This window comes from Lampetra fluviatilis, chromosome 2 (assembly GCF_964198595.1).
Source record: "Lampetra fluviatilis chromosome 2, kcLamFluv1.1, whole genome shotgun sequence".
NCBI classification, from domain to species: domain Eukaryota; kingdom Metazoa; phylum Chordata; class Hyperoartia; order Petromyzontiformes; family Petromyzontidae; genus Lampetra; species Lampetra fluviatilis.
This window is the reverse complement of record NC_136276.1, coordinates 24,418,857-24,445,642: the sequence shown is the minus strand read 5'-3', so window position 1 is coordinate 24,445,642 and position 26,786 is coordinate 24,418,857. Positions and strand designations below refer to the sequence as shown.

Here is a 26,786-nt window from a genome sequence, read left to right as displayed (position 1 = left end):
CTGTGAGCTGCTGCGCGAGGACGAGCTGCGAGGAGAGGACGACGATGCTGCAGCTGCTGGGGCGGGAGCTTCCCGTCCTGGCTCGGGTGCGTGACAACGGAGCAGTCAAGTCGCCGAACGAGTTCTGCGAGACGACTCAAGTTGCCGCCCTGCCGTCCTCTTCTTGCTGCAGCCCCGGGCGAGTCGTAACGATACGCACCCGGCCTTTACACACACCTCACCCATCTTTCGTGGGCCGGGGGGGGGCGATTTTGTTTTTTTCTCTCATGACTTGATTGTGCGGAGCGCGGTTCGGACTGTGTGTATGTGTGTGTAATAACGATGAACGCGCTATCTGCTTGTTGCTCGGTGTCAATTAAAGTGTGCGCGTGTGTTGAGAATGGACGGAGAGTCTGCTGTACTTGCTGAGTGTCAAATTGTGTGTGTGCGCTGCGGCGTGGAGTTGTTATCTTGATGGCGAAGTTAATTATTAACTCGGGAGCGTCGGGTATCTTGCGCTGTATTATCTCGTGGGTTACCTTGTGCGATGGGCTGGGCTTAATTGAAAAATATATATTTTTTTGGTGTATTGTGCTGCGAGGTGCTATGTGCGATGTGGTTGTTGCAAGAGAGAGAATATTTGTGTTGTTGCTGCAATGTTACGACTGCATTAATGGTGTGTTGGTTGCCTGCAGATCGGCTTGCTATTGTGCTTAAATGTGCGCGTGTGATCGCGATGTGCTGACTGCATGTGCTGTTTACACCGTTCTGTACGGTTATGGGGTGCGATGCATTGGTTGACTATTGGGGTTGGGATGTTATTAATTGTGCGTACCTGTTTGGGAATTGGTAACAAATTCGAGGGGGACCCTATTATTTGGTCGTATGGATGTTATGTATACGCGATTTTGTGTATATTATGGGTAATTGCGCTTTGTGGGAGAGAGAGCGCGCTTTGAGGGTGCGTGATGACGCCGTTGTGGGTGTCTCAAAGGTTAATGCTAATGGGACCGTAAATTGGCGCCAAGTGGCGTCGCGTATTCGGTTGATCGCATGCAGCCACGAGTTGCTTTGCGAGTTGGGTTGTGTAACCAATGTGGTTGGTAAAATATTGGTTAAAAATTCCCCGATATGACTGCTGCGCGCAGCGAGCTGGGGCTGTGCGTCTATCGTTGTTGGGATTGTTACAATAAGACGGGGGATGCATTTTGTGACCCCCAGCAAAGGGAAGCTGGGGTGCACGAATGGAGAAAACTGGCCACGTGTTCGCACGTTGGGCCGCCATTTTGCGCGCACGCGGGGTATGGCGACGATGCACTTTGCGGAAAGGGCCGCCATTTTGAACGCGCGGGAAAAACCTCGGTGGGCCAAATATTCCATCCGTTATGCCTGCCATTGTTGATTGGGTGATGCACGTGTTGTGGTCACATCAGCCTATAGCTAATGGCTGACCTAACAGCCCGGAGGCGAAACCCCCGTGGTATGTCTTAAAATAATGGGCCGTGTGCTCATATGGCTCGGGGAGTCATGGTTCAGTTGTGCGGTGGCAGACTGAACCTGGTGTGCCGGGGGCTCACGGAATTTGGGTTAGGGCATTGTTGTCTCTATAAGAGAACATTACCCCGTGGGGGGGGGGTCGTTGATATCTGGCCTTGCCGAGGGATTGATCTTCCCTTGGCTATAAAGCGTCAGACTATAAGAGGCTGGTGTGTGTCCTTCGCTGATGGGATAGTAAGGGAGGAGCATGGCCGAGTGCTGCTCATCCCCGAAATGGCACTAGCCGAGAGTATGGTAAATGGATGTTGCTGTGGGTTGACGACCGCGGTGAGGGTTACGGCGAGTTAAACGTTACCGCTGGGGAGCGTGGCTCTCTCCACGCGAGGGTGTGCGATTAGGGGTTTTGTTGGGTTGTTGAGAGTGACTGTGGGTACATGCTGTGTACGTCTGAGGTCTGTGTCAAGGGAGGACTGCTGGTGGGTAAGAGCAGAATTTTTTTTTTGTTGTTGTTGTCACGTGTAAATAATATTATTGTTAAAATGTAAATACTGGGGCATCGATCGCGGTTAAATTGGGTAATTATTGGGGGTTTTTTTTTTTTAAGCGGGCCGGATTTACATCATCTCCACTACCCTGAGGCCGGGTAGCTGTCGTGTACGACATGCGGATGTGCGTTGTTGTGCTGTGCCTCAGGGGATTGGATTCTCCTTCTCGTCACAGATTCTTCAGCTCCCGTCGCACTGGGTGTTACCTGGTGTGCTAGCTGGATGAGGACTTGAAGGAGCAATTGAGCGCCGTTCGTCATTCTGCTCTACCACTTGCTCTTTGATGTTGGACTTGAGCCGAGCGGATGGAACAACAACATGGACATGCTTTGAGGCACCACATTTCTGGGTTGTGCGCGTGTGCAATTTTTGCGTGTTGGTGGCCGTTGTGTTGTGCTTTGTGCTATTATTATTCTTGTTGTTCTGTTCCGGTTCCTGATCCTTCCCCTTTTGTTACTTGTTCTTGTTGTTATAAGGTCTATTGTGTCTGGGGGACTCCTGGTTGTGATGCCTTCGCCCGCATTATTTGGTTCTGTTTCAGCCGAGGATGGCTGGAATTTTCTCTACGGGGGAGGGTGGTGTAATGCGGGCGTAAAGGGCTTGGCGGATGTGACGTCATGTGGGGGAGGAGTCAGGGTCACGTGAGAGGGAGATGGTATAGCGGTGAGACAGGAAGAGATCGGGGCAGTCGGGCGATCGAAGAGTGGAGACCGCGTTGGGTGGTCGCCGTGCCCTCAGCCTGGTGGCTGAGGGGCTCGGTGACAGCGCCAGCCAGCGGGATGGAAGAGAGTTGGTTGGAGACTGGACGAGGGTGAGGCCACGGAGGGCGAAAGCTGGGAGCAGCGACAGCAGCCGGAGAGGCTGCGTGTGGGAGACAGCAGCGAGGCTGCTAGGGGCTACAGCAGCCGGGGGCTGCAGAGCAAGAGGGCTACGGGAGCGACAGCAGCCGGAGGGGCTGCGTGTGGGGGAACAGCAGCAAGGCTGCTAAGGAGCTACGGGAGCGACGGAGACCAACAGCGGGGCTGTTGGCGGTGACGGGAGCGACAGCGAAGTCGGCACCGTGTGGAAGGAGCCAGATAAAGGACAGCCGTGTGGGAAACAGAAACGAACCCGAATAAAGGACACCAGACCAGATACTGTGGTCGAGTCCATTTATTACACTTACATAAAATTAATACGTAGGTTTTCACAGCCAATATTATGATTCATCATTGTTAAATTGGGTTAGGCCACATGGTGTTCTTACCTCCGTCACGCGACAGCCAAACAAGTGAATTGTCTTTTGCACACGTGTAAGTTGAATATCAGTTCTCACAACCAAATTTAGCCATTAGATACGACGTCTCGTTTGAAACTGCATCAAGCATCGTTGGCACAATGGTTGCCTTATTATATCCAAAAATCTACTTTTCCGCTGTCAAAGTTGATGATGACAAGGTCAATTATTTCTATTGATAAGATGCTTTGTATAATTTTATTCATCTGTAAGATTGCCAAGGGAAAGATAACATTTGAGTAGAGTACAGGTATCCCTCGATTTACAAACGGGTTGCGTTCTTCAACAAACTTGCATGAAAGAAAAGTTTGTAAATTGGAACGGCTCTTCGCTTTAATTTAATACATTCCAACTGTACTCCTAACCTAAAAACATACACCTATATCAGTTTTAACAATGCAAAAATGATAACATAAATATTAAAACGATTGAATAAGAAATACTTTAAAACAAAAATAATGAACGTTTTCAGGGAACTCCCCAAAAGATCTACTGCATGTTTGAATGAGTGTGTCGGTGATGTGGAGCCATTACTGGTGCACTGCAGGGACACCGTGACGCTGTCGCGGATGACGACGCAGCCTCTCGGGTGCTTCTTGCTTGATCTCATGGCGCGTGGCGTGTGAAATTTCGTCAACTCGGAAATAAAATTTCATTAATCGAAAAGTGTCCATAATTTGTCAATTGCTTTCAAGCAACATATCGTAAATTGAATGTTCGTAAATTGAGGGATACCTGTGTAGTAGAGTTACCCACTCGATATTCACAAACTCGGAGAGCAAATCGTTAACAAGGTTTTCCCGCTCAAACTAACGGTCAGGGTCTCACAAGCTGTGAGAGCTGACCGTAAACAAGGTTTTCCCGCGCGACCAAACGGTCAGGGTCAGATAGGGTGAATTGGGATCGAAAAGCATATTGGGAACGACCAATCACAGGGTTCCACAAGGTGGCCGGGGATTGGACAACCCGGCCACGAGCAAGTATAAAGCCAGAGCGCTCAGAGCTCTCGGGGAGTGGAACCACACGAAGACCCAAGACAGCGGAAGAAGCTTAGGACCCTGGACCAAGCCCTCCAGCCCTTATCAGGGCTAGGGTTCAGTGTAACCAGTGGTCGGGAGACATATCCCTAGGTCCAGTCAGAGGACACTGAAAGAGCGGGATATTGAGTAGCCTGTAGGGTACGGGGGCTTGTACGTTCTGAGTGGAACGGGTGAGGGGACCGTATATCCCTCAGTGCATAGGGACCGTGTTAATAAAAGTGTGTGCTACAATAGACGTTGAAGAGTCCGTCTGTACAACACTACATTGGCGTCAGAAGATGGAAACAAGACGAACGAACCGCACGCGAAGTCCCGATGATGCAAGCTCCGACTCACCTGTGGGTGCCGCGGGCGGCGCTGAAGATGTTGGCGTGTTGCCAGCCGCCCCACCACCAGCTGTGCAGCCGATCGCCGCGAGCGACGGCACCCAGGCTGCTCACGCCCGCCTCGCCCAGCTGCTGCATGCTGCAGCAGCCATCCTGGAGCAACTTACCCTGGGGGCTGCGGGCGGGGAGGAACGGCCGACGGCGGGCGTCCCCGCCATCGCAAACCCGGAAGAGAATGTCCTTCCCGCCGACGGGTCACGTGGGGGCGGAAGCCAAGTGTATGCTGGGACCTCCGGGGGCCAATCACAACACACCGTGTCATCGCAGAGCGACGCTGCCTCTGCAGGACCCTCCAGCAACACCGCGTCATCACGGCTGCCACACCGTACAGTACATGTTGTTGACCAAGCCATCGCTGCGTTCAGGACCGAGTCCGAGCTTGACGAAGACGACGACACAGCTGCTCTACAGCAGCGACTGCCTGTCTTTCGCGAATTCTCGTCCACAGGGGGCGACTGGGCGGCATTTCAACGTCGCTTCCTCAGCCATCAGGAGATGGTGGGCTGGTCGGATGCACAAGCACTTCGTGCACTGCCAGCCACCTTGGGCGATGACTCTCTCGCTGCACTCATCTCCATTCCCAAGTGACAAAGGGCGACACTACAAGCAGCACTTCAGCGGCTGTCTGATGTCTACGGACCTCCTTCCGCCACACGCCACCAGTTCTACGAGAGACGGTGCAAGCCAAGGGAGTCGCCATTGGCGTTCCGCACCGCGCTACTCGCCATGGCAAGAGCGGCTTACCCCCGCATGGACGATGAGGCTATCGATGCACTCGTCCTTCAGAAGCTGCTGGAGATGGCGAGGGGGCTGCGCCTTGTCATCCAGGCCGTGGATGACGAGGACATGTGCTCACTGCGAGCTGCCCGGAGCATTCATGCTCACTTAATGCTGGACCAGGACGAGACCATCACCGCATCGGCTACGACATCGGTGCCTGCCAGCAGGGACAACGCTCGCTCTCCTGATCGAGTCTTCTCGACGTTCAGCGCGACGCCCCAGCGATCACCGGATCGCACCAGTCGCCGCAACGACTGGGAGCGGGGACGGCCCTTCCCCCGCGGCGACGCGACGTGTTTCAACTGTGGCCGCCGAGGCCACTTTTCTTCCGACTGCCGTGCACCTCGCCGCTGCTCCGCCGGATCCCGAGACCGGGACTACAGAGCTTCCAGAGCAGCGCAGCATAACCAGGCAAGTCGCGGCACCCCACACGCTCGGCCCTCATACACACCACAACACACCATTGACTCCGCTCGGAACACGGCGTATGACACGCGGCGTTTGGCCGACTCTTCGCGACCACTGCGACCCGGGCAGTGGTCAGAGCTGGCCCATAGAGTGGTTGCAGCAACGGCGGGTTCCTCGGTGGTTGTTGGTTCGATCGAGGGGGTGGAAGTGCGCGTGCTTGTCGATACTGGTGCATCGGCCACTATCATCTCCGAGTTAATTTACAACATACTGCCCGGCCGATGTCGTTCATTGGAAAAGGTTTCCATTCCGTTTTTCACCGCTAATGGAAGTTCCCTAGGGATTCTCGGGCAAATTCGGGCTCAAATTGCCATTGGCGATATTAAATTGGCCGGACCTGTTTTTGTGTCTTCTTCCCTTGCGGTGCCGTGCCTTCTGGGAACTGATTTTCTTGCCAAAATGCCCATTAAAATCCTTATCGATCAGGGATGTATTGAACTTCCCTCGGGCCGCCGGATGGCATTTTTACCCGCGGCCACGCATTCACGGACGGAAAATGCTTCCGTACAGGCTTTTGCGGCTTGCGCTGTACGCATTCCGCCAGGGGCACAAATGCTCGTACCCTTACGGTTAAAGAAACCGCTCGCTCCCACCGCCTCGGTAAATGGCATTTTATTGGGACCCTCCAACACAGCAGTTAACAGCCTTTCGTTGGTGGCCGCACAGACTCTTGTAGCGGGCGACAGGGAGCCATTTATACAAGTTTTGAATGTCGGTCTGTCAGACACCGTCATTCCACAGGGGACAGTGCTCGCTCATGCGACAGTGGCGCCCCTGGGGACCGGGGTTGTCGGACACGTAGCGAACAGTCAGCAGCCTCTCCCTCATAACGTTGACGAGGGATGGATTGACGCTCTCTGCGCGGATGCCGGCGATTTATCCGGGTCACAGCAGAGTAAATTGCGGGCTCTTTTGCGGGAATTTTCGGATGTGTTCAGCAAATCACAATTTGATATTGGCTGCACCAAGCTGCTGCGTCACCACATTGACACTGGTGACGCTGCCCCTATCCGCCAAAACCCGTTTCGGCTCAGCCCTGCGGAGAAACAGCATGTTAAATGGGCAGTTGACGACATGCTGGCGGCTGATATCATTTCTCCTTCCAACAGCCCCTGGAGTGCCCCGATAGTGCTGGTCAAAAAGCACGATGGCAGTCTTCGATTCTGTGTAGATTTTCGGCGCCTAAATAAAATTTCTGTGGCTGACGCATATCCTCTTCCACGTATGGATGAGTCATTGGATGCTCTGGCAGGAGCGCGTTATTTTTCCACTTTGGACCTTCTGTCAGGGTTTTGGCAACTCCCCCTCGACGAAGCATCAAAGCCAAAGACTGCTTTTCGGACACCACAGGGCCTTTTCGAGTTTAATAGATTGCCCATGGGGCTCCACTCGGCTCCAGCGACGTTTCAGAGGCTCATGGAGCTGGTCCTCGTTGGGCTCCAGTGGGACTCATGCCTTATCTATCTTGATGACGTTATCGTCTTTGGCCGCACGTTCAACGAACACATTGAACGGTTGCGCGCTGTTTTCGAAAAGATGCGAGCTGCGGACCTTAAATTCAAACCGCAGAAGTGCCACCTTCTGCGTGAGTCTGTGCGCTATCTAGGCCACATAGTCAGCCGCTCGGGTATTTCCACAGACCCTGAAAAGACTAAATGTGTCAGCCAATGGCCTACCCCCACCTCTGCTGGGGATGTTCGCAGTTTTATCGGGTTCGCGTCGTACTACCGACGTTTTGTGGCTGGTTTCGCTACAATCGCCAAGCCACTACACGCTCTTACAGCGAAAGGGCTGAAATTTCATTGGGGAGACGCGGAACAGGCCGCATTTGACTCCTTACGGAATGCTCTTGTAGCAGCACCGCCCCTGGCTTACCCCGATTTCGCAAAGCCATTTATTCTGGACACCGATGCCAGTAACACCGGGATCGGCGGGGTGCTGTCCCAAATCGTTGATGGCGTTGAGAGGGTGGTTGCCTATGGAAGCAGGGTTTTGTCCCCTGCAGAGCAACGTTATTGCGTAACCCGACGCGAGCTGCTGGCCATTGTTTACTTTATACAACAATACAGGCCATACCTGTACGGTCAACGGTTTACCGTGCGCTCCGATCACTCTGCGTTACAATACGCTTTGCGCATTGACCAACCGTCTGGCCAGCTCTCCCGATGGCTTGAAGTCCTCCAGGACTACAATTTTATGGTGATTTACCGTAAGGGTACACAGCACAGTAATGCGGACGCGCTATCTCGCCTCCCGTCAGAACAATGCGCCTGTTTCACGGGCTCTGGCCGGTGCAAACTGCAAATAGTACGCCCGGTTGCACCTCCTGAAACGGTTTCTGCTGCCCTTCCTTCCGATCCTGCGCCGGGTGTGGACCACCAAAATCCGCCAGCAAGTGACGACTTGCTGGGGATAACGTTGGATGAATGGGGTTGGCACCAAATGAACGACGCGTCATTGTTGCCTTTGCGTCGTCGCGCATGTGATTCGTCCTCACATTCAAGTAAATCGAACTCTTTTGCCATGCGCCGCGGTCTGCTCATGCATTGGGATGCTGATTCTTGCCAGTACAAAATTGTAGTGCCATCAGCTTTGCGGTGTTCGGCTGTGTGCGCAGCACACGAGCGATTGTCGCACCTGGGTGTGCACAAAACCATTGGCTTGCTAAAACTACAATTTTACTGGCCGGGCATGCTCCGCGACGTAACTGATATTTTAACGGGCTGCACCCAATGTGCGCAACGTAAACCTCCAGCGAAGCCGGCATGCCCACCGCTGCAGCCCATCACGGTATCCCGTGTGAACGAGCTGGTTGCTCTCGACATTTTGGGGCCTTTCCCTACGACGCCTCGTGGTAACAAGTACCTTCTGGTTGGGGTGGAGTATTTTACACGGTGGCCTATGGCCTGGGCACTCCCCAACCAGTCGGCAGCAGCCGTGGTGGACGCCTTTGTTCAAGGCTATGTGCTGGACAAGGGCGCTCCAGAACGGTTGCTGACCGACCAGGGAAGAAATTTTTCAAGTACCCTGCTGAGTGAGGTATGCCGCCTGTTGGGCACTAAGAAGGTGCGCACTTCGCCCTATCACCCCCAAACAGATGGCATGGTGGAGCGGTTGCATAGAACCCTCACCTCTATGCTATGCCATCAGGTTGACGAATCCCACGTAGACTGGGACCTGCAGATCCCAGGGGTCCTCGCTGCTTACCGCATGGCGCCACATGCAGCGACAGGGTTCTCCCCATTTTTCCTAATGTATGGCAGGGAGGCCATTCCCCCCGCTGATGTGCGGCTTGGGATAGAGCAGCTCCCACAGTCATCGAAGCTCACTGACCATTTGCGGTTCAACCTGCAAAAGCTGTCTGAGGCTCGTGATGCGGCGATTGAAAATTCTGCTTCTCGCCAGCGGGCAAATTCGAGGTTGCAGGCCCCTCGCACGTCCGTGCATCAGTGGGCTCCAGGTGATATGGCGTGGCTTCATTGCCCCCAGGTGCCGGTGTCCACATCGGCTAAACTCCTAAAACCATGGCGAGGTCCGGTTGAGGTGGTCCAGGTAATGCGCCCACAGTGTGTTAAGATACGTTGGGGACGACGGCGCTGGTTCGTGCACCCCTCTCGTCTGAAGCCATTTGTTACGCCGCGCGGCTCTGCGTCACACTCAAAACACGAGGGCCGAGCGTGTGATATGCCCGACGAGCTGGATGTCGCCCCGTTGGTACCTAATCCACAGCGCAGACGTCTCATTCCTCCCGCAGATGATGCGGGACTGAGGGAGCCGTGCGAGCCACGAGTCTCTGCACGAAGGCCCCGTGAGCCGCCCAACATGTTTGCCAGGATGCCTGACCCGTCTACAACAAGAGTCTCTGCAAAGAGACCTTCTGACCCACCCAACATGTTTACCAGGATGCCTGACCCGCCCAACATGTTTGCCAGGCTGCCCGACCCGTCTGCTCCAAGGGTCCACGCAGAGAGGCCTCCTGCCCCTGCTGACATTTTTGCCAGGATGCCTGGTCAGCCTGCAGCCCGGAAAGGGGCACCCATCCCCTCCGACGGGCCCGCGAAATACACACGGGCTAGATCGCGTCGCTTTTCTTGATTGCCCATCGTTTTTTTTGCGGCAGCTGAATGCTGCATGCGTTGTGCGTCGCGAATGTCGTTATTTGTGATTGGTTCTGACCATGTACATATGTTGCGTTGTTGATGGGGGGGGGGTATTTATAGTGGGTGTTCCTGTTCTTGTTGGATGTTCCTGTTCTTGTTGGTTGTGGCACACACACACTTTGATTCATTGGTGGGGATTTTCTGCTTGTAACAGCCGGGACGGCTGAGGCTTCCGAAGGGGAGGGTGATGTAGTAGAGTTACCCACTCGATATTCACAAACTCGGAGAGCAAATCGTTAACAAGGTTTTCCCGCTCAAACTAACGGTCAGGGTCTCACAAGCTGTGAGAGCTGACCGTAAACAAGGTTTTCCCGCGCGACCAAACGGTCAGGGTCAGATAGGGTGAATTGGGATCGAAAAGCATATTGGGAACGACCAATCACAGGGTTCCACAAGGTGGCCGGGGATTGGACAACCCGGCCACGAGCAAGTATAAAGCCAGAGCGCTCAGAGCTCTCGGGGAGTGGAACCACACGAAGACCCAAGACAGCGGAAGAAGCTTAGGACCCTGGACCAAGCCCTCCAGCCCTTATCAGGGCTAGGGTTCAGTGTAACCAGTGGTCGGGAGACATATCCCTAGGTCCAGTCAGAGGACACTGAAAGAGCGGGATATTGAGTAGCCTGTAGGGTACGGGGGCTTGTACGTTCTGAGTGGAACGGGTGAGGGGACCGTATATCCCTCAGTGCATAGGGACCGTGTTAATAAAAGTGTGTGCTACAAAAGACGTTGAAGAGTCCGTCTGTACAACACTACACCTGTATAAGGGATATCGTGGTGAGACATTATTTTATTATTCTATGTACCTCAGCAAGCAGTCAAGCTCTGACTGGTTGTATGGCTGCTGACCCGTAAGCAAACCAGACAGAGAGTGGTTGATCCACTGGACGGCCAACTGGGAAGATTCTTTTTTCTTGCTGTACTCCTGATCCTTCAGCCCCAGTGCCATGGTATCTGGTGGTTCACCTTCACTGGCCATCACCAGCGAGCACACGCGCTGCAACACATTACCAGGATAACTAATTTCCAGTTTAACATTTTATTTGTTTAACCATGTGAGAACTCAGGAGACCAGGAGAGTCTCAATTGCAAGAGTGACCTGGGTCAAACAAATAATTAAATGACCACAATGAAAAAAACCGACATCAAAACAAAAACAATTGTGTTGCTTGAAAAATATTAAATATAGTGCTCAAACATAACTCAATGTTAATAAACTCTCTGTAGCCTAAGTTGGCTCAGGTATATTGTTTTAGACTAATCATACTAAAATTACAAATTAAGTTACAGAAAGATTAAACAGTTCTATGGTGCCTATTGTACAGACAAGCATATACTACTGTACTTAAAATATAACAGCCCGAGTGTAGCTGACTCCATGCCTGACATCTGCAGCAGTGCGTGATGACATAAACCACTCACTGCAGTGTAGGGGAGGAGTGTTTTTATTTGTGTAACCATAACTAATTAGTCAACTCTTAAATTCACACCACACAGGGTGGCCATGCGTCAGAGGGGGGGGATCCGAATGGGTTGGTAAGCGACAGGGCGCTCGGACCGAGTCAGTGGTCCGAGTTGGCCCATAGGGTCGTCGCTGCGGCCGCAGGATCATCCGCCGTTGTAGGTTCCATTGAGGGGGTTGACGTCCGGATGTTGGTCGACAAGGGAGCGTCGGCGACCATCATCTCGGACCTCATTTACAACATCTTACCCAACAAGTGTCGTCCCCTGCGGACTGTTGATGTGCCGTGCTAATGGGTGTTCATTGGGTATAACTGGTAGGATCGACGCCCAGATCCGCATTGGCGATGTTAAATTGGAAAGGCCTGTTTTGGTTTCGTCAACCCTCGCCGTTCCATGCCTCTTGGGCACGGACTTTTTGGCAAGAATGCCCATCAAAATTCTCATCGACCAAGGGTGTATTGAGCTCCCCTCTGGCCGATGCATGGCTTTTTTGCCCTCACCCACTCGCTTGCACACGGCGTTCGCCACAGTTCAAGCGTTGGCGTCTCGTACGGTTCGCGTTCCGGCTGGATGTCAAACGCTCGTTCTTCTCCGGTTCCGAAAACCTCTTGCGTCGGATGCGCTTTCTGGAGGCGTGCTGCCAGGTCATTCTAACACGGCGGTGCGGGGGTTGGATCTTTTGGGTGCGCAGACGCTCGTATCAGGCGACAGTAAACCATTCATTCAGGTCCTGAATGCATGGTCAAGGACTACTGTTATTCCCTAAGGTACAGTGCTTGCACACGCATCACCGGCCCTTGTGGGGGACTCGTTGGTGGGTCACTTAGAAGATGTGGCCCGTTCCGTCCCGCATTCACGCCCTGATTCCGAATGTATTGACGCGCTTTGTTCGTGGTGTATGAACTTCTTGCCATCACAGCGTCTTAAATTGCATGCGCTCTTGCGTGACTTCGCTCATGTCTTTAGCAAGGGTAAATTTGACATTGACTGCACCAAGCTACTCAGTCACCACATTGACACGGGTGACGCTGCGCCTATCCGACAGAATCCATTCCGCTTAAGCCCGGCAGAGAAAGAGCACGTACAGATTGCTGTCAATGACATGCTGGCGGCCAATATTATCTCGCCATCCACCAGTCCGTGGGGAGCGTCCATTGTTTTGGTTAAAAAGCTTGATGGCACCCTTCGCTTCTGTGTAGATTTCCGGAAGCTCAATAAAGTCTCGGTAGCAGATGCTTATCCACTCCCCCGCATGGATGAGTCGCTCGACGCCCTAGCGCGCACGCTACTTTTTGACTTTAGACCTGCTATCCGGCTTTTGGCAATTACCGCTCGATGACGCTTCTAAACCAAAGACGGCCTTCCACACTGCGCAAGGCCTCTTTGAGTTTAATCGGCTTCCCATGGGATTGCACTTGGCTCCAGCGACGTTCCAGCACCTGATGGAGCTGGTCCTCGCTGGGCTCCAGTGGGATTTCTGCCTGATTTACCTCGACGATGTCATCGTTTTCAGCCGCACCTTCGATGAGCATCTCGAACGGTTGCGAGCGGTCTTCCTCAAAATGCGAGCAGCAAATTAAAAATGTAAACCTCAAAAATGCCACCTCATGCGCGATTCCGTTCGTTATCTTGGCCACATCGTCAGTCGCTTCGGCATTGCTACAGACCCCGAAAAAACCGACTGCATCCGCTCTTAACCCATCCCCACCTCTGTTGGGGATGTGCGCAGTTTTGTGGGCTTTGCCTCATATTAGCGGTGGTTTGTCGTGGGGTGTGCGTCTATGGCTAAGCCCCTCCATGTGTTGACGGCAAAAGGGACAAAATTCCACTGGGGGGAGGCAGAACAGGCCTCGTTTGATGCCATCCGTAAGGCCCCGATTGAAGCATCTCCCTTGTGGTAACCCGAATTCTCCGTGCCATTCATTTTGGACATGGACGCCAGTAATACGGGCATAGGGAGGGTGTTGTCACAAGTGGTCAATGGTGTGGAGCGCGTCGTGGCCTATGGCAGCCGTGTACTATCCCCCGCGGAGCAGCGCTATTGTGTAACCCGTCACGAACTACTCGCCATTGTCTTCTTCGTCCAGAATTACTGGCCGTACCTCTACAGTAGACACTTTACTGTACGTTCGGACCACGCAGCGCTCCAGTATGCCTTCAAGGTCGATCAGCTATCGGGCCAATTGTCGGGCTGGCTGGAGGTCCTCCAAGACTATTCATTTATGGTTGTCTACCGGAAGGGTATTCGGCACGGTAATGCTGACGGGTTGTCACGGTTACCCCTCGTTGGGAAATGTGCTTTCTTCTTGGATTCAGGGCGGTGTAAGCCTCCTGCCCAGGGTACGCCTCTGTCCCTCGCTGCCACAGCGGGTCCTGTCATTGACGGCCAGGAGGCGCCCAGCGCGCCCGTTGCACAAGACGCGCTGTTGGGCCTAAGTTCAGACGAATAGGGATCTTCAAATGGAAGACGTCTCCCCCCTCGGCTTATGCCGCCGTGCTAGGGAGTCACTCGAGGATGGTGGCCGGGGTGGCCCCGTTTCATTCGTCATACGGGATGGCCTCCTCATGCAGTGGGATGGCGGCTCGCGAGCGTTTAAACTTGTGGTGCCCACGTCCCTGCGGGGTAAAATTGTTTGGGCTACCCACGAGCACCTTCTTCATTTGGGCGTCCACAAAATGCTTGCTACTGTAATGCGAGCAAGAACAGGGTGCTTGCTGGCCTCCGCGCCGCTCACATGCGCCGGGGTATTGGGAGGCGGAGCGTGTGGGAGGAGCCACTGCTCACTTCGCTCCAATGGGAGCGGGGTGAACGGGGGGGGCGGAGGCGGAGGCAGGATAGAAGGTGGAGTTTTGGTCACGTGAGAGAGGGGGATATAAGGAGAGAGCCGGAAGGGGAGAGAGGGAGAGAAGAGAGTAAACCACGGAGGGAGCCACGCTGGCGGTGGAGGGAGAAGTGGCACCATTGCCACGTGGTCGGGGGTCATAGGCGCACTGCGGTCCAGCGTGCGTGGGGTGCGGCCAGGCCAGCAGAGCGTGCGGGATCGCACGGAGATAGAGAGAGCCAGCGGAGTGTGCCGGGTACCCGAAGGGCGGTGTGGCCCGGGGCGGGTGAGGAGAGAGCACACGGAGGGGCCGACGGAGACGGCGTGGCGAGAGCCACACGGAGCGTGCGCGGGGCGCACGGGGATGGAGACGGCGAGGGTCGGAGCGAGGATCAGCGGGCGTGAGATAAGAACCCAGGACCAACGGAGAGCGACATCTTGTGAAGGAGTCCTTTATTACATTGGTGTCAGAAGTGAACCAAGATGTCTAAGCATCACATACCTGCACCATCCTCGGACGACGAAGACGAGCTTCCAACTGCGGCGGCGTTCCTGACGATGGAAGGAGGGGGCGAAGTGCGGACGGGCGACACGCCGGGGGTGCAGGAAATCGTCGGTGCGGCGGGGCCGTCTGCTTCGACGGGCGCCGAGGAAGGCTGGCGGTACGTGACGGCTCAACTCGAGTTGCTGCGGGCCACGCTGACACAACTGTGCGCCCTGGTGACGACAGCGGCGAGGCCAGATCGCCCGAGCGGGGAGCCGTCCACCATTGGGGCCCGCGCGACGCTTCCCGCCCTCTCCGCCACGCGGCAAGACGCCGCCATCTTGGGCGGGGCCGGGGACGAAGCGCGGGAAGCCGCCATCTTGTCACCGCGGGAAGCCGCCATCTTGTCACCACGGGAAGCCGCCATCTTGTCTCCGCGGGAAACCACCATCTTGTCACCGCGAGAAGCCGCCGCCTTGTCAACGCGGGAAGACGCTATCGTGTCGCCAACGCGTGGAACACCGTCAGTAGATTACGGCGACTCGGGGACCCGCAGCCATCGTCTGACGACGCTCAAGGAATTCTCCATTGGCGGCGACTGGAGTGCGTTCGCCTGACGCTTTGAGGCGGCAGTCCGCTCTGCAAAATGGACGGATGCGGAGGCTCTAGAAGTCCTGCCGACACTTCTGGATGACGAATCGGTCAGGTTTTTCCGCTCCATTAAAGCCGCGAGGAAGACTACGCTGAAGGCTGTATTTGAAGAGATGGCAGAAGCTTATGAGCCCCCGGACGATGCACATCGCAGGTTTATTCAACGGCAACGGGCTCCGGAGGAATCTCCTGTGGCTTACCGGGGTGCCGTCTTGGAATTGGCTATGGCCGCATACCCGGACACGGAGCCTGACTTGCTGGAGCCTTTGATTTTAGGAAAAATGTTGGAGTTGTCCAGGGATTTGGGCATTCCCATGCCTGTGTGCGGCCACGAACAACTGACCTCCCGGATAGCGGCTAAGTGCCTGGACGCGCAATTCAACCTGCGCCGGTGGAAGCAGGTGACAGCCTGGACGGGGAGCCCCAAGATCGAGGGCGGTGCCACGGGATGGGATCCGTCCAAGGCCGTGTACGTGCGGGACGAGAGGGGGCCTGCGGAGTTGACGGCAGCAGCGACCCAGCCGCCTATTCGCGGGGGTGCGGAGTTAGGGCCGGGGCGAGATCGCCAGGACAGGGGGGGTGCCAGACGACGGCCTGACCTGTTGTGCTTCCGCTGCGGCCGTCGGGGGCACTTCGCCAGGGAGTGTTGGGCTCGCCCTCGCCCGCCGCTCCAGCAGGAGGCCCCTGCCAAAGAGGCGACACGTCAAGAACAACCACGACAGGCAAGTCGGTACGCATCAGACACCCGGCAAGGCCTGTCACCTCATGCATCACTTTTGCCGCGGGGTCCGGATAATGTTACTAACGGGGGAGCGCTGGAAGGGCCGCGTCGCTCGCTGACGCAGTGGCGTAAATTGGCACGGAGGGTGGTTGCGGCCGCTACCGGGTCGTCCACTGTGCCGGGTTCCATCCAAGGGGTGGACGTGTGTATTTTGGTGGACTCGGGTGCGTCCGCGACCATTATCTCAGACGTCATATTTCACCTCCTGTCCATTCCTCCGGAGCGGGTGCGACCGGTTTACGACTCGTGCATAGCGGCAAATGGGGGAAGTATGGGCATTGTGGGTCAGGTGGACGCCAGCATAGCGGTTGGGGGTGTTTCAGTTTCTGGGACGGTGTTGATTTCTAGGTCCCTCGCGGTGCCCTGCTTGTTGGGAACGGATTTCCTGGCGAAAATGCCCATTCAGATTAGGGTGGATCAGAATTGTATCCAATTACGGGGGGGCCGCCAAATTGCCTTTTTGCCATCACCCTGGGGCCAGTCCGTTCCTGACCGCCAGGTGCAGGCGCTCTCCGAAGTATCGGTTGATGTTCCACCTGGGTCGCAAATGCTTATTCCGCTGCGTTATCGGAAACCAGTGCCGGGAATCGAGGGGGCGGCAGGTGTGTTGTTGTCGCCGTCCAATGCTATAACGGGGGGCTTGACGCTGGTCGGGGCGCAGACGATTGTTCGGCCGGGTCAACCCCCGTTTTTACAAGTGTTGAATGGGACCGCAGATAATGTTAGTGTGCCGGCCAGAACGGTTTTAGCTCATGCTGTGACTGCTTTCACGGCCCATGATGATGGGGGCCTCCGGGGCCTCGTAGGGGGGGTCTCGACCTCCACGGCACAGGACGATCGCTGGATTGCAGAATTGTGCCGGGAGAATGTGTCCTTAACTGGGGACCAACGGTCCGCGCTTCGCACGCTGTTGGGAAAGTATTCCGACGTTTTTAGTTCGGACGATTTCGATTTGGGACGCACTTCTCTGCTCTCCAACCATATTGATACGGGGGATGCCAATCCGATTCGGATGAACCCGCATCGGTTGAGTCCGTCGGAGCGGGATCATATACGGGGCGCAGTGGAGGATATGCTGGCCGCCGACATTATTTCCCCGTCCAACAGTCCGTGGGATGCTCCAGTGGTCCTTGTAAAGAAAAAGGATGGGAAATTGTGGTTTTGATTTTCGCAGGTTGAATAAAGTGTCAGTTGCGGACGCGTACCCCCTGCCGCGTATGGATGATTCCCTCGATGCCTTGTCTGGGGCAAAATTTTTTTCTACTCTCGATCTTTCATCGGAATTTTGGCAACTTCCCCTGGATGAGTCCTCGAGGGAAAAGACGGCTTTCCATACGCCGCAGGGCTTGTTTCAATTTAATTGTCTCCCCATGGGCTTGAACGCCGTCCCGGCGACGTTCCAGCGATTGATGGAACTCGTGTTGACCGGTCTGCAGTGGGACACGTGTCTGATATATTTGGACGATGTTATCGTCTTCAGCCGCACGTTTGATGAACATCTGCGGAGATTGGACGCGGTGTTTGCGAGGATGCGTTCCTCTAAATTGAAGTTTAAGCCTAAAAAGTGTCACCTGTTGCAGCGATCCGTGCGCTATTTGGGCCACATAGTCAGCTCGGACGGGGTGGCCACGGACCCGGAGAAGACGGCGTGCGTCCGAAACTGGCCGACTCCGGCCTCAGTGGGGGACGTGCGTCGGTTCGTCGGGTTCGCTTCTTATTACCGCAGGTTCGTACCTGACTTTGCCACGATCGCGAGGCCATTACACCTCCTTATGGCAAAGGGCCGGAGGTTCAGTTGGGGACCGGCGGAGGAGGCGGCATTTCAGGGCCTACGCGATCGTTTGGCTTCGGCACCGACGCTGGACTATCCAGATTTTACTCGGCCATTTATCCTGGATACCGACGCGAGTGACACGGGGATTGGGGCCGTCCTGTCCCAATCTAGGGACGGCGTCGAACGCGTAGTGGCTTACGGAAGCCGCGTGCTGTCTCCGGCGGAGACCCGCTACTGCGTTACTCGTCGGGAACTCTTGGCCATAGTACATTTTCTTCGCCAATACCGGCCATATCTATACGGCCGTACGTTTATTGTGTGCACGGATCATGCTGCTCTGCAATATGCCCTGAGGGTTGATCAACCGTCTGGCCAATTGACACGATGGTTGGAAACCCTGCAGGAGTTTTCATTTGAAATTCAGTACCGGAAGGGATCGCATCACGCGAACGCACTTTCTAGATTGCCGCAGGGGTCCCCGTGCGCTTGCACTTCGGGCACAAATAGGTGCACGCGGGTTCCACTGCCACCTCGGCCGGTTATGTCCGCTGTGGAGGTGCCTGAGACTCCCGCGTGTCCAGAGCCGGCTGATGGGGTTTTGAATTTGCCACGTTCGGTATGGGTTCGCGAGCCATTGCTTGATGACTCGCTGGGGGCCTTGCGGGGTCGGGCTGCGAAGGTAAGGGGTGGCCCGCTATCCGATGGGACGCCGGGAGCTGCTCTCCGGGATGGCTTGTTGATCGCTGGCATCTTGTTGTGCCGGTGTCGCTGTGATATGAATTGATTCGGATTCTGCATTCGGAGAAGTTATTACATCTCGGAGTGCAGAAAACCTTGTTGACGTTACAGCGGGATTATTTTTGGCACGGCATGACGACTGATGTCGTCGGGCACATTCGGGCGTGCTCCGACTGTGCCCGACGGAAACCGCCTAAACACCCATATGTTCCGCCAGTGCAGTCCATACAGGTGTCACGGATTAATGAATTGGTGGCGTTGGATATTTTGGGACCCTTTCCGCCGTCCGCTCGGGGTAACACATTTTTATTGGTTGGATTGGAATATCTTTCCAGCTGGCCGATGGCCTGGCCCTTAGCCGATCAGTCAGCGGCGTCTATCACGGAGGCGTTCCTGTTCGGATATGTAATGGACAAAGGTTGCTTACGGACCAAGGGCGAAATTTTTCTTCTAAATTATTGGCTGAGGTGTGCGCTGCACTGGGGACGAAGAAGGTACGGACGTCTCCCTACCATCCGCAGACGGATGGGATGGTTGAACGTCTTAATCGGACTCTATCGGCAATGCTCTGTCATACGGCTAGCGAAAAGCAGGCTGATTGGGATTTGCATATCCCTGGGGTGCTCTCCGCGTACCGGATGACGCCACATGCGTCGACGGGGTACTCGCCTTTCTTTTTGATGTACGGCCGCGAGAACGTGCCGCCGGTGGACGTGCAGCTGGGCATGGGGGTGAAGGGTCCTGTTAAGCCTCTCCCCGATTATATTCGGGACACCGTTCGTCGCGTGGCTGAGGCGTGGGAGGGGGCCCGATTGGCTACTGCCAAGACCCAGGCCCGGAACGAACGTTGTGCACGGCGCTCGCATGGTGAGTCCCCCTGGCGGGTGGGGGACATGGCCTGGCTGCACTGCCCGCAGGTACCGGTGGGGACCTCCCCTAAGTTGCATAGGCCGTGGCAGGGGCCGGTGGTGCTTATTGAGGTTCCTAGTCCGCAGTCCGCGCGTGTTCGGTTCGGATCGCGGCGTTGGTACGTTCATACGTCCCGATTGAAACCCTATGTGGCCCCGCAGACGGATGCGTCATCTCCTAATGTTGCCTTGCCGGTGTCTGTCGCGACCGACGCGCCACTGACTTTGCCTATTCAACCTGCAAGCGCGCCTGTCGTGCCTCCTGTAGACGGACCGGCTGTGATCCTGCCGGACATGGTGATTCCTGCTCCGGGTGGGCCTACCACGGCGACGGGGACACTTGACCCCACTGCCCCTACAACTCCACCTCGGGCGCAGTTGCGGGAGGGCTCGATGACGGGCCTCTTTGGGGAACGGGACGCTGGGAGTGACGGGCCTCCAACAGCGGCGGGCGGTTCCAGTCCCGCCGCTCCTAAAACCCCGTCAAGGCCACGGTCCACGCGGGGGGGCACCCCCGTGCGGCACGGCCCGGCGACTCGCACACGTTCTAAATCCCTTCCCTTTCGTTAATTGTTATTGTTCTTATCTCCGTTGTCTTCTTATGCCTGTGTGGCATGTGTTGCTCGCATTATTGTTGTTCTGTTGCAGCCGAGGATGGCTGGCTTTTTCATCAGGGGGGGGGGTCGTGTAATGCGAGCAAGAACAGGGTGCTTGCTGGCCTCCGCGCCCCTCACACGCGCCGGGGTATTGGGAGGCGGAGCGTGTGGGAGGAGCCACTGCTCACCTCGCTCCAATGGGAGTGGGGTGAACGGGGGGGGGGGGGGGGCGGAGGCGGAGGCAGGATAGAAGGTGGAGTTTGGGTCACGTGAGAGAGGGGGATATAAGGAGAGAGCCGGAAGGGGAGAGAGGGAGAGAAGAGAGTGAACCACGGAGGGAGCCACGCTGGCGGTGGAGGGAGAACTGGCGCCATTGCCACGTGGTCGGGGGTCATAGGCGCACTGCGGTCCAGCGTGCGCGGGGTGCGGCCAGGCCAGCGGAGCGTGCGGGATCGCATGGAGATAGAGAGAGCCAGCGGAGTGTGCGGGGTACCCGAAGGGCGGTGTGGCCCGGGGCGGGTGAGGAAAGAGCACACGGAGGGGCCGACGGAGACGGCGTAGCGAGAGACACACGGAGCGTACGCGGGGCGCACGGGGACGGAGACGGCGAGGGTTGGAGCGAGGACCAGCGGGCGCGAGGAAAGAACCCAATAAAGGACCAACGGAGAGCGACATCTTGTGAAGGAGTCCTTTATTACACCACTCTCCAACTGGAGTTTTTTTTGGCCGGGTATGGCTAGAGATGTGGCTGACCTCCTTTAAGGCTGCACTGAATGTGCTCGCCGTAAGCCACCCGCGAGGCCGTCTTGCCCACATTTTGGGCCCATTTCTGGCTACTCCGCGAGGTAATAAGTACCTGTTGATTTGAGTAGAATATTTCACCCGATGGGCCATGGCCTGGCCTCTATCCAACCAATCGGCGGCAGCCATCACGGAGGCCTTTTTCCACGTCTACGTCTTGGATAAGGGTGCTCCCGAACTGCTGACCGATCAAGGGAAAAATTTTCATCCACCCAGTTGCGGGATGTGTGCAACTTGTTGGGCACACATAAGATTCGCACTTCGCCATATCATCCTCAAATGGATGGTATGGTTGAGCGCCTCCACCGGACGCTCACCTCTATGTTGAGCCACCAGGTATGCGAGTCACAGATTGATTGGGACCTCCACATCTCCGGCGTGCTGGCTGCATATAGGATGGCGCCCCATGCGGTGACGAGGTTTTCGCCATTCTACCTCATGTATGGCAGGGAAGTCTGCCCCCCGGTAGATGTGCAGCTGCGTATCAAACAGCCTTCGGCCAAGTCCAAGATGGCCGATCAAGTCCGTGCTAATGCTCACCACTTGGAGGCCCGGGAGGCCACGAAATCGAACTCAGAGGCACGCCAGCTGGCTAATGAACGCCTGCGGGGCCTTCGTACGTCTCACCATGCATGGGTTGAAGGGGACCGGGCTTGGCTTCATTGCCCTCAGGTACCCCTAGCAACGTCTCCTAAGCTGCTTAAACCCTGGAAGGGCCCCGTCGAGGTTGTCCGCGTGGTCCGACCCCAGTGCGTTAAAATACTGTTCGGGAAACGCTCTTGGTATGTCCACCCCTCGCGCCTCAAACCTTTCATCCCTCCTCACACCTCTACTACAACACTCATGGGCCGAGAGCGTGTTGTGTCAGGGAGGACTCCATGTGTAATGCTAGCGTAAATCGGGTTGTTTCTGGGCTCTGGCCCAATCACACGGCCCGGGGTATTGGGGGGCGAAGCCTGGTCTGCGGGGCATGTGGGAGGGGCCACCGTTCACCTCGGCTCCAATGGGAGGCGAGGTGAATGGGGGCGGAGCCAGCAGGGTAGTATGGGAAGGCCGGATCTGACGATCCGGAAGGGGAGAAGTCAGGGTCACGTGGGGGGAATGGATATATGTGGGAGCCCGGAAGAGATCGGGGCAGTTGGGGAAGTTAAGAGGCTGAGCCACGTTGGGTGGTGAGAGAAGATCCGCGCCATCGGCTACGTGGCCGAAAGACCTCAGCACGCTATCGGCCAGCGGTGTGCGGAGTGCGGGAGTGGAGGAGCTAACGGAGGAGCGTGCGTGGCACGCGAGAGGAAACGCTGGTCCCTGATCAGGACCAGCGGGGTGTGAGGAAGAGTGGAGGAGCTGACGAGGGAGCGCGTGCGGGGCGCGCGCGAGACGACGCTGGTCTGCGGAGGAGACCAGCGGGGTGCGGAGAAAGAACCTAAATAAAAGACAAACGGAGACCAGCAGTGCTTGACGAAGTCTTTTATTACACATGTACGTGGGGCAGGGAGGACTCCATGTACGTATGTTGATGTCTTTCCTTGTACAGGTGGGCTGGGGTATTTATAGGGGTTCGCGCGGTTTGTTATTGCGTTCCATCGTTCATTGAGGCACACGTACACAAGCGTTTTGTGGTTATCATCCAGGGTTGGCTAGGTGCTACGAAAGGGGGGGGGGGTAATGGAGCGATGTCGATGGGCTGTGTACACTTACCTGCAGGGGCAGTCAGGGTCCAGCAGGGGCAGTCGTTATATCCCTAGCCCAAAAGCAGGTGGGGGCTGCGGGGTGTCATGGGATCCCCCGGAGCCCCCTCTGGAACTCTCTAGAAGGTAGGCGGGGCTAGGGCTGACGCACCCGTGCTGGGTATAAAAGCCGGACCCCGGGAAGGGTCCGGGGCCAGTCCAAGACAGAAGCCAGAAGACCAGCTAGATAGGACCCTGGGACCCCTAGCCTCACTGCCCTTGTAAGGGCCGGGACTCTGTGTGGCTCAGTGGTGAGACCCTAGAACCCCTGGCCGAACGTCCTTGTGAGGGCCGGGTCCGAGTGGGCCAGTGGTCGGAACCCGCACCCTGGCTAGGTCGGGTTAGAGTAGCCTCCCCTAGGTACCCATAGCCGGAGGACCCAGAGTCGTGGTCCCGTGTTAGGGCACGTTAGCCCGGAGGCAGTACCTCCCCAGACAGTGGTTATAGAAGGGCCGTTGCCCTGAATGAGTCTGGGCTGTACTGCCAAGTATTTGTATTAAATAAAGTGTTGCCTCCAAGATCCGTCTCCGACGTCGCTAGAACTCACTACATATTGATACAATTCTGACCAATAAAGCTCCTCACCGGTTACTTTTCACGACTGAATTCAACATGATGTACACATTTTGATTTAAAGCTTTCGTGACTGCAGGGATTCATATTGTTTTTTTCGGTAAAGTCACGTAGAAGGGAAACAATAAAATAATACATTTTCTTGCTGTGTTTTTCACACCTGATGATGACTGCTTGTGTTGCAGTCGAAACGTCGTGATAATTTTATTGTTTTATATTTTTATCATTTTATTGTTTCCCTTCTGCGTGACTTTACCGAAAGAACCAGAATATGATGTATACATTTATATATTTGAAAACTGTATGCAAATTAAAGTATCTAATGCATGTACATGTTCATGATAACGTTGCCTCAGAGCTGCTTTGTTCGCATGGTGGTCTGCCCATAAATACACTATCCAGGCCCAAAATAGGCCCATTCACACGTAGCTTCTGAAATCTTAAGTCCGGCGCATTGCCGGTGATTTGGTCAGAGACGACTCTGTGTGTGCATAATTGTGAAAACGGAGCTCTAACCTGCTCCATGTTCCTCGTGGTGCAGATGAGCTGCACTGCAATGGTGGGACAGCCCACATTGTCCAGTGCCTGCCAGGCCTCTATCCGCTTCACTACCGCAGGCTTGCATAGCACAGAAAAGTGGTTTACCTGCAGTGCAAACATCCAGACACCGCTTCCTTTACAATTCCAATGTATGCAAGGCTTATTACAATATGCGCATCCATACATAACATTTTAGAACGTAGTTTTCAACCAATGTCTCCCGATTGTGCTCATGGCATCATGTCACAAGGCAGAGAATCCACTGGCATCTCTTGCAGAACAGCTCAACCCTTCTTGGTAGAGAACAGAATTGAAAGATAGAGAACTGTAAATAGAAATGTGTCTTAAATTTCGATTTAAAGCTTTCGTGACTGCAGGGATTCATCTGCCACGGCTGGGGTGTTTGTCCTACAGTAGGACAAACACTACAGTAGGACAAACACCTCAGCCGTGGCAGATCACTTTTACAATTCAGTGGGCTCACATGACATTGACTTCTCCAAGACAGAGGTTCTCTGCAAGCCATCTGGCTACCATGACAGATTCGTTCATGAGGCGATCCACATATACAAACACAGAGACAATTTCAACCGAGAAGATGGATTCTGGCTCAGCAATCATTGGAAGGACGTAATAAACCATTTCGGATCTTAACTGATTGTGGTTCACATTTACGGTGACTTTCAGACTGCAGTCCACTCACTGGCATTAACTGTGTATCTTGTGTTCTCCACAGGGAATGCATTATTTGCTCCGCTGCGGGTCTCCTGCCACCGCTCTCCCATTCACATGTTTCATTGCTTCTACATACCCTCCCTTTGTTAATGCTACCCCCTGCCCCCTCCCTTTGGTGCTGCTGATCCTGCATAATGCATGGGCATAATATGACTTTGAAACCCCCCCGCCCACCTCCTACGCATTTCCCATGAATATGCTAAATTCCTCTTGATATGCACATTCTTTTGTTAAGGCGCTCTTCTACCACCTCCAACCCAGCTTATATATAAGCTCCTAGCTTGGCAGTGTCTCATTCTTCACCTGAAGACGGCTGCTTGCGTTGTAGCCGAAACGTCGTGATAATTATTTTATTATGTTTTATTTTTATTATTTTATTACTTCCCTTCTACGTGACTTTACCGAAAAAACCAAGAATATAAATGTGTCGTTAAACCCACCACCTATTAGTAAGATTTGTCACGTAAACAAAACATGCCAATTAGTTACTAGTTCGGCACACCGGTGTGTTGGAGAGTAAACCCACAACATTTACAATTCGAGTATGATGTTTCGCCAGTAATTACAACCAGCCTCATCGGGTGACACCCAGATATGTGGAGAAATCCTCCTCCTGTTTTGGTCTTAGATGGGTAAATGTGATGTCTTTACTGTGAGTCAATCACGTGCAAAGACCATATTACTACAGATAATATTGGTCGCGAAAGCCTACGTGTTAAACAGATAGAGAACTACTTCTGAAATCCCTTCAAGTGACCTCTGGTCGACACAGCATGGGGCAGTCAAGTACTGTCCCTTCCCTATTTCCAAAGCTGGAGGTGCAGAATCAATGATGGCTTACAACTGTGAGAGGAATGAATGGGTCAAAATATGCACATACAATTTCGATTTAAAGCTTTCGTGACTGCAGGGATTCATCTTCTTCGTTCTTTCGGTAAAGTCACGTAGAAGGGAAATAATAAAATAATAAAAATAAAACATAATAAAATAATTCTCACGACGTTTCGGCCACAATGCAAGCAGCCGTCCTCAGGTGAAGAACAGGTCTGTCGGAAAGACAGTGTCTGAATGAACACCACCAGGCTTGGAAGCGTATATTTAAGCTGTGGTAGCAGTTACATTGGAGAAACCAAACGACATGTCTCGGACCGCATCCGTGAACATAAAGCAGACCTGAAACACAGTAGGACAAACACCTCAGCCGTGGCAGATCACTGTTACAATTCAGTGGGCTCACATGACATTGACTTTTCCAAGACAGAGGTTCTCTGCAAGCCATCTGGCTACCATGAGAGATTCGTTCATGAGGCGATCCACATATACAAACACAGAGACAAATTCAACCGAGAAGATGGATTCTGGCTCAGCAAACATTGGAAGGACGTAATAAACCATTTCGGATCTTAACTGATTGTGTTCACGTTTATGGTGACTTTCAGACCGCAGTCCACTCACTGGCATTGACTATATATCTTTTATTCTCCGCAGGGAATGGATTCTTTGCTCCGCTGCAAGTCTCCTACCACCACTCTCCCATTGACATATTTCGTTGCTTCCTCTTAGTACCTTTCACGCGACGGTCAATGGTATAGTGTATAGCAAATTGTATAATAATACATAGTTTAAAAGTGTAATGTTTAATATAATGTATAAGGTAATATATAGTATCGTAATTGTATAGTGAATATACAGCAGTGTGGTATACAGTAGGGTGGGTAGAATAATACAGTGTAATATTACAATGTATAGTCTAAGGTGGTGTATAGTAATGCAGTATATAATTTAATGTTGGGTTTGTCTATGGCAGTATATAGTACGGGGTAGACCCGTGTGATGTAAGAGAAAAAAGTTTAGCTGGAGGCATATTATATTTTTTGCGACATAGAATTGTAATGTATGACTTACTGTTAGTAGCTCAGCTTATTGGAGAGTATATTTAGTATATTGATGATACTGATGTAGTTTATATTTTAGTTTCTTACGTGGTGGTTTAACTGCTGCAGCTCCATACTATTAACATTCCTTCCCTTTATTAATGCTAACCCTATTCCCTCCCTTTGATG

General features: G+C 54.1%; 1 protein-coding gene across 1 annotated transcript in view; it reads right to left on the bottom strand.

The window, feature by feature from the left end:
- Positions 1–26,786, bottom strand: part of ENO4 (enolase 4) — a 43,572-nt gene that overhangs the window by 14,045 nt on the left and 2,741 nt on the right. Inside the window, exons 3-4 of the mRNA XM_078864704.1 lie at positions 23,965–24,093; positions 10,936–11,126 (exon numbers count right to left, since the gene is read on the bottom strand). Coding sequence (XP_078720830.1) covers positions 10,936–11,126; positions 23,965–24,093 — 320 coding nt within the window. The remainder of the gene's footprint in view (positions 1–10,935; positions 11,127–23,964; positions 24,094–26,786) is intronic.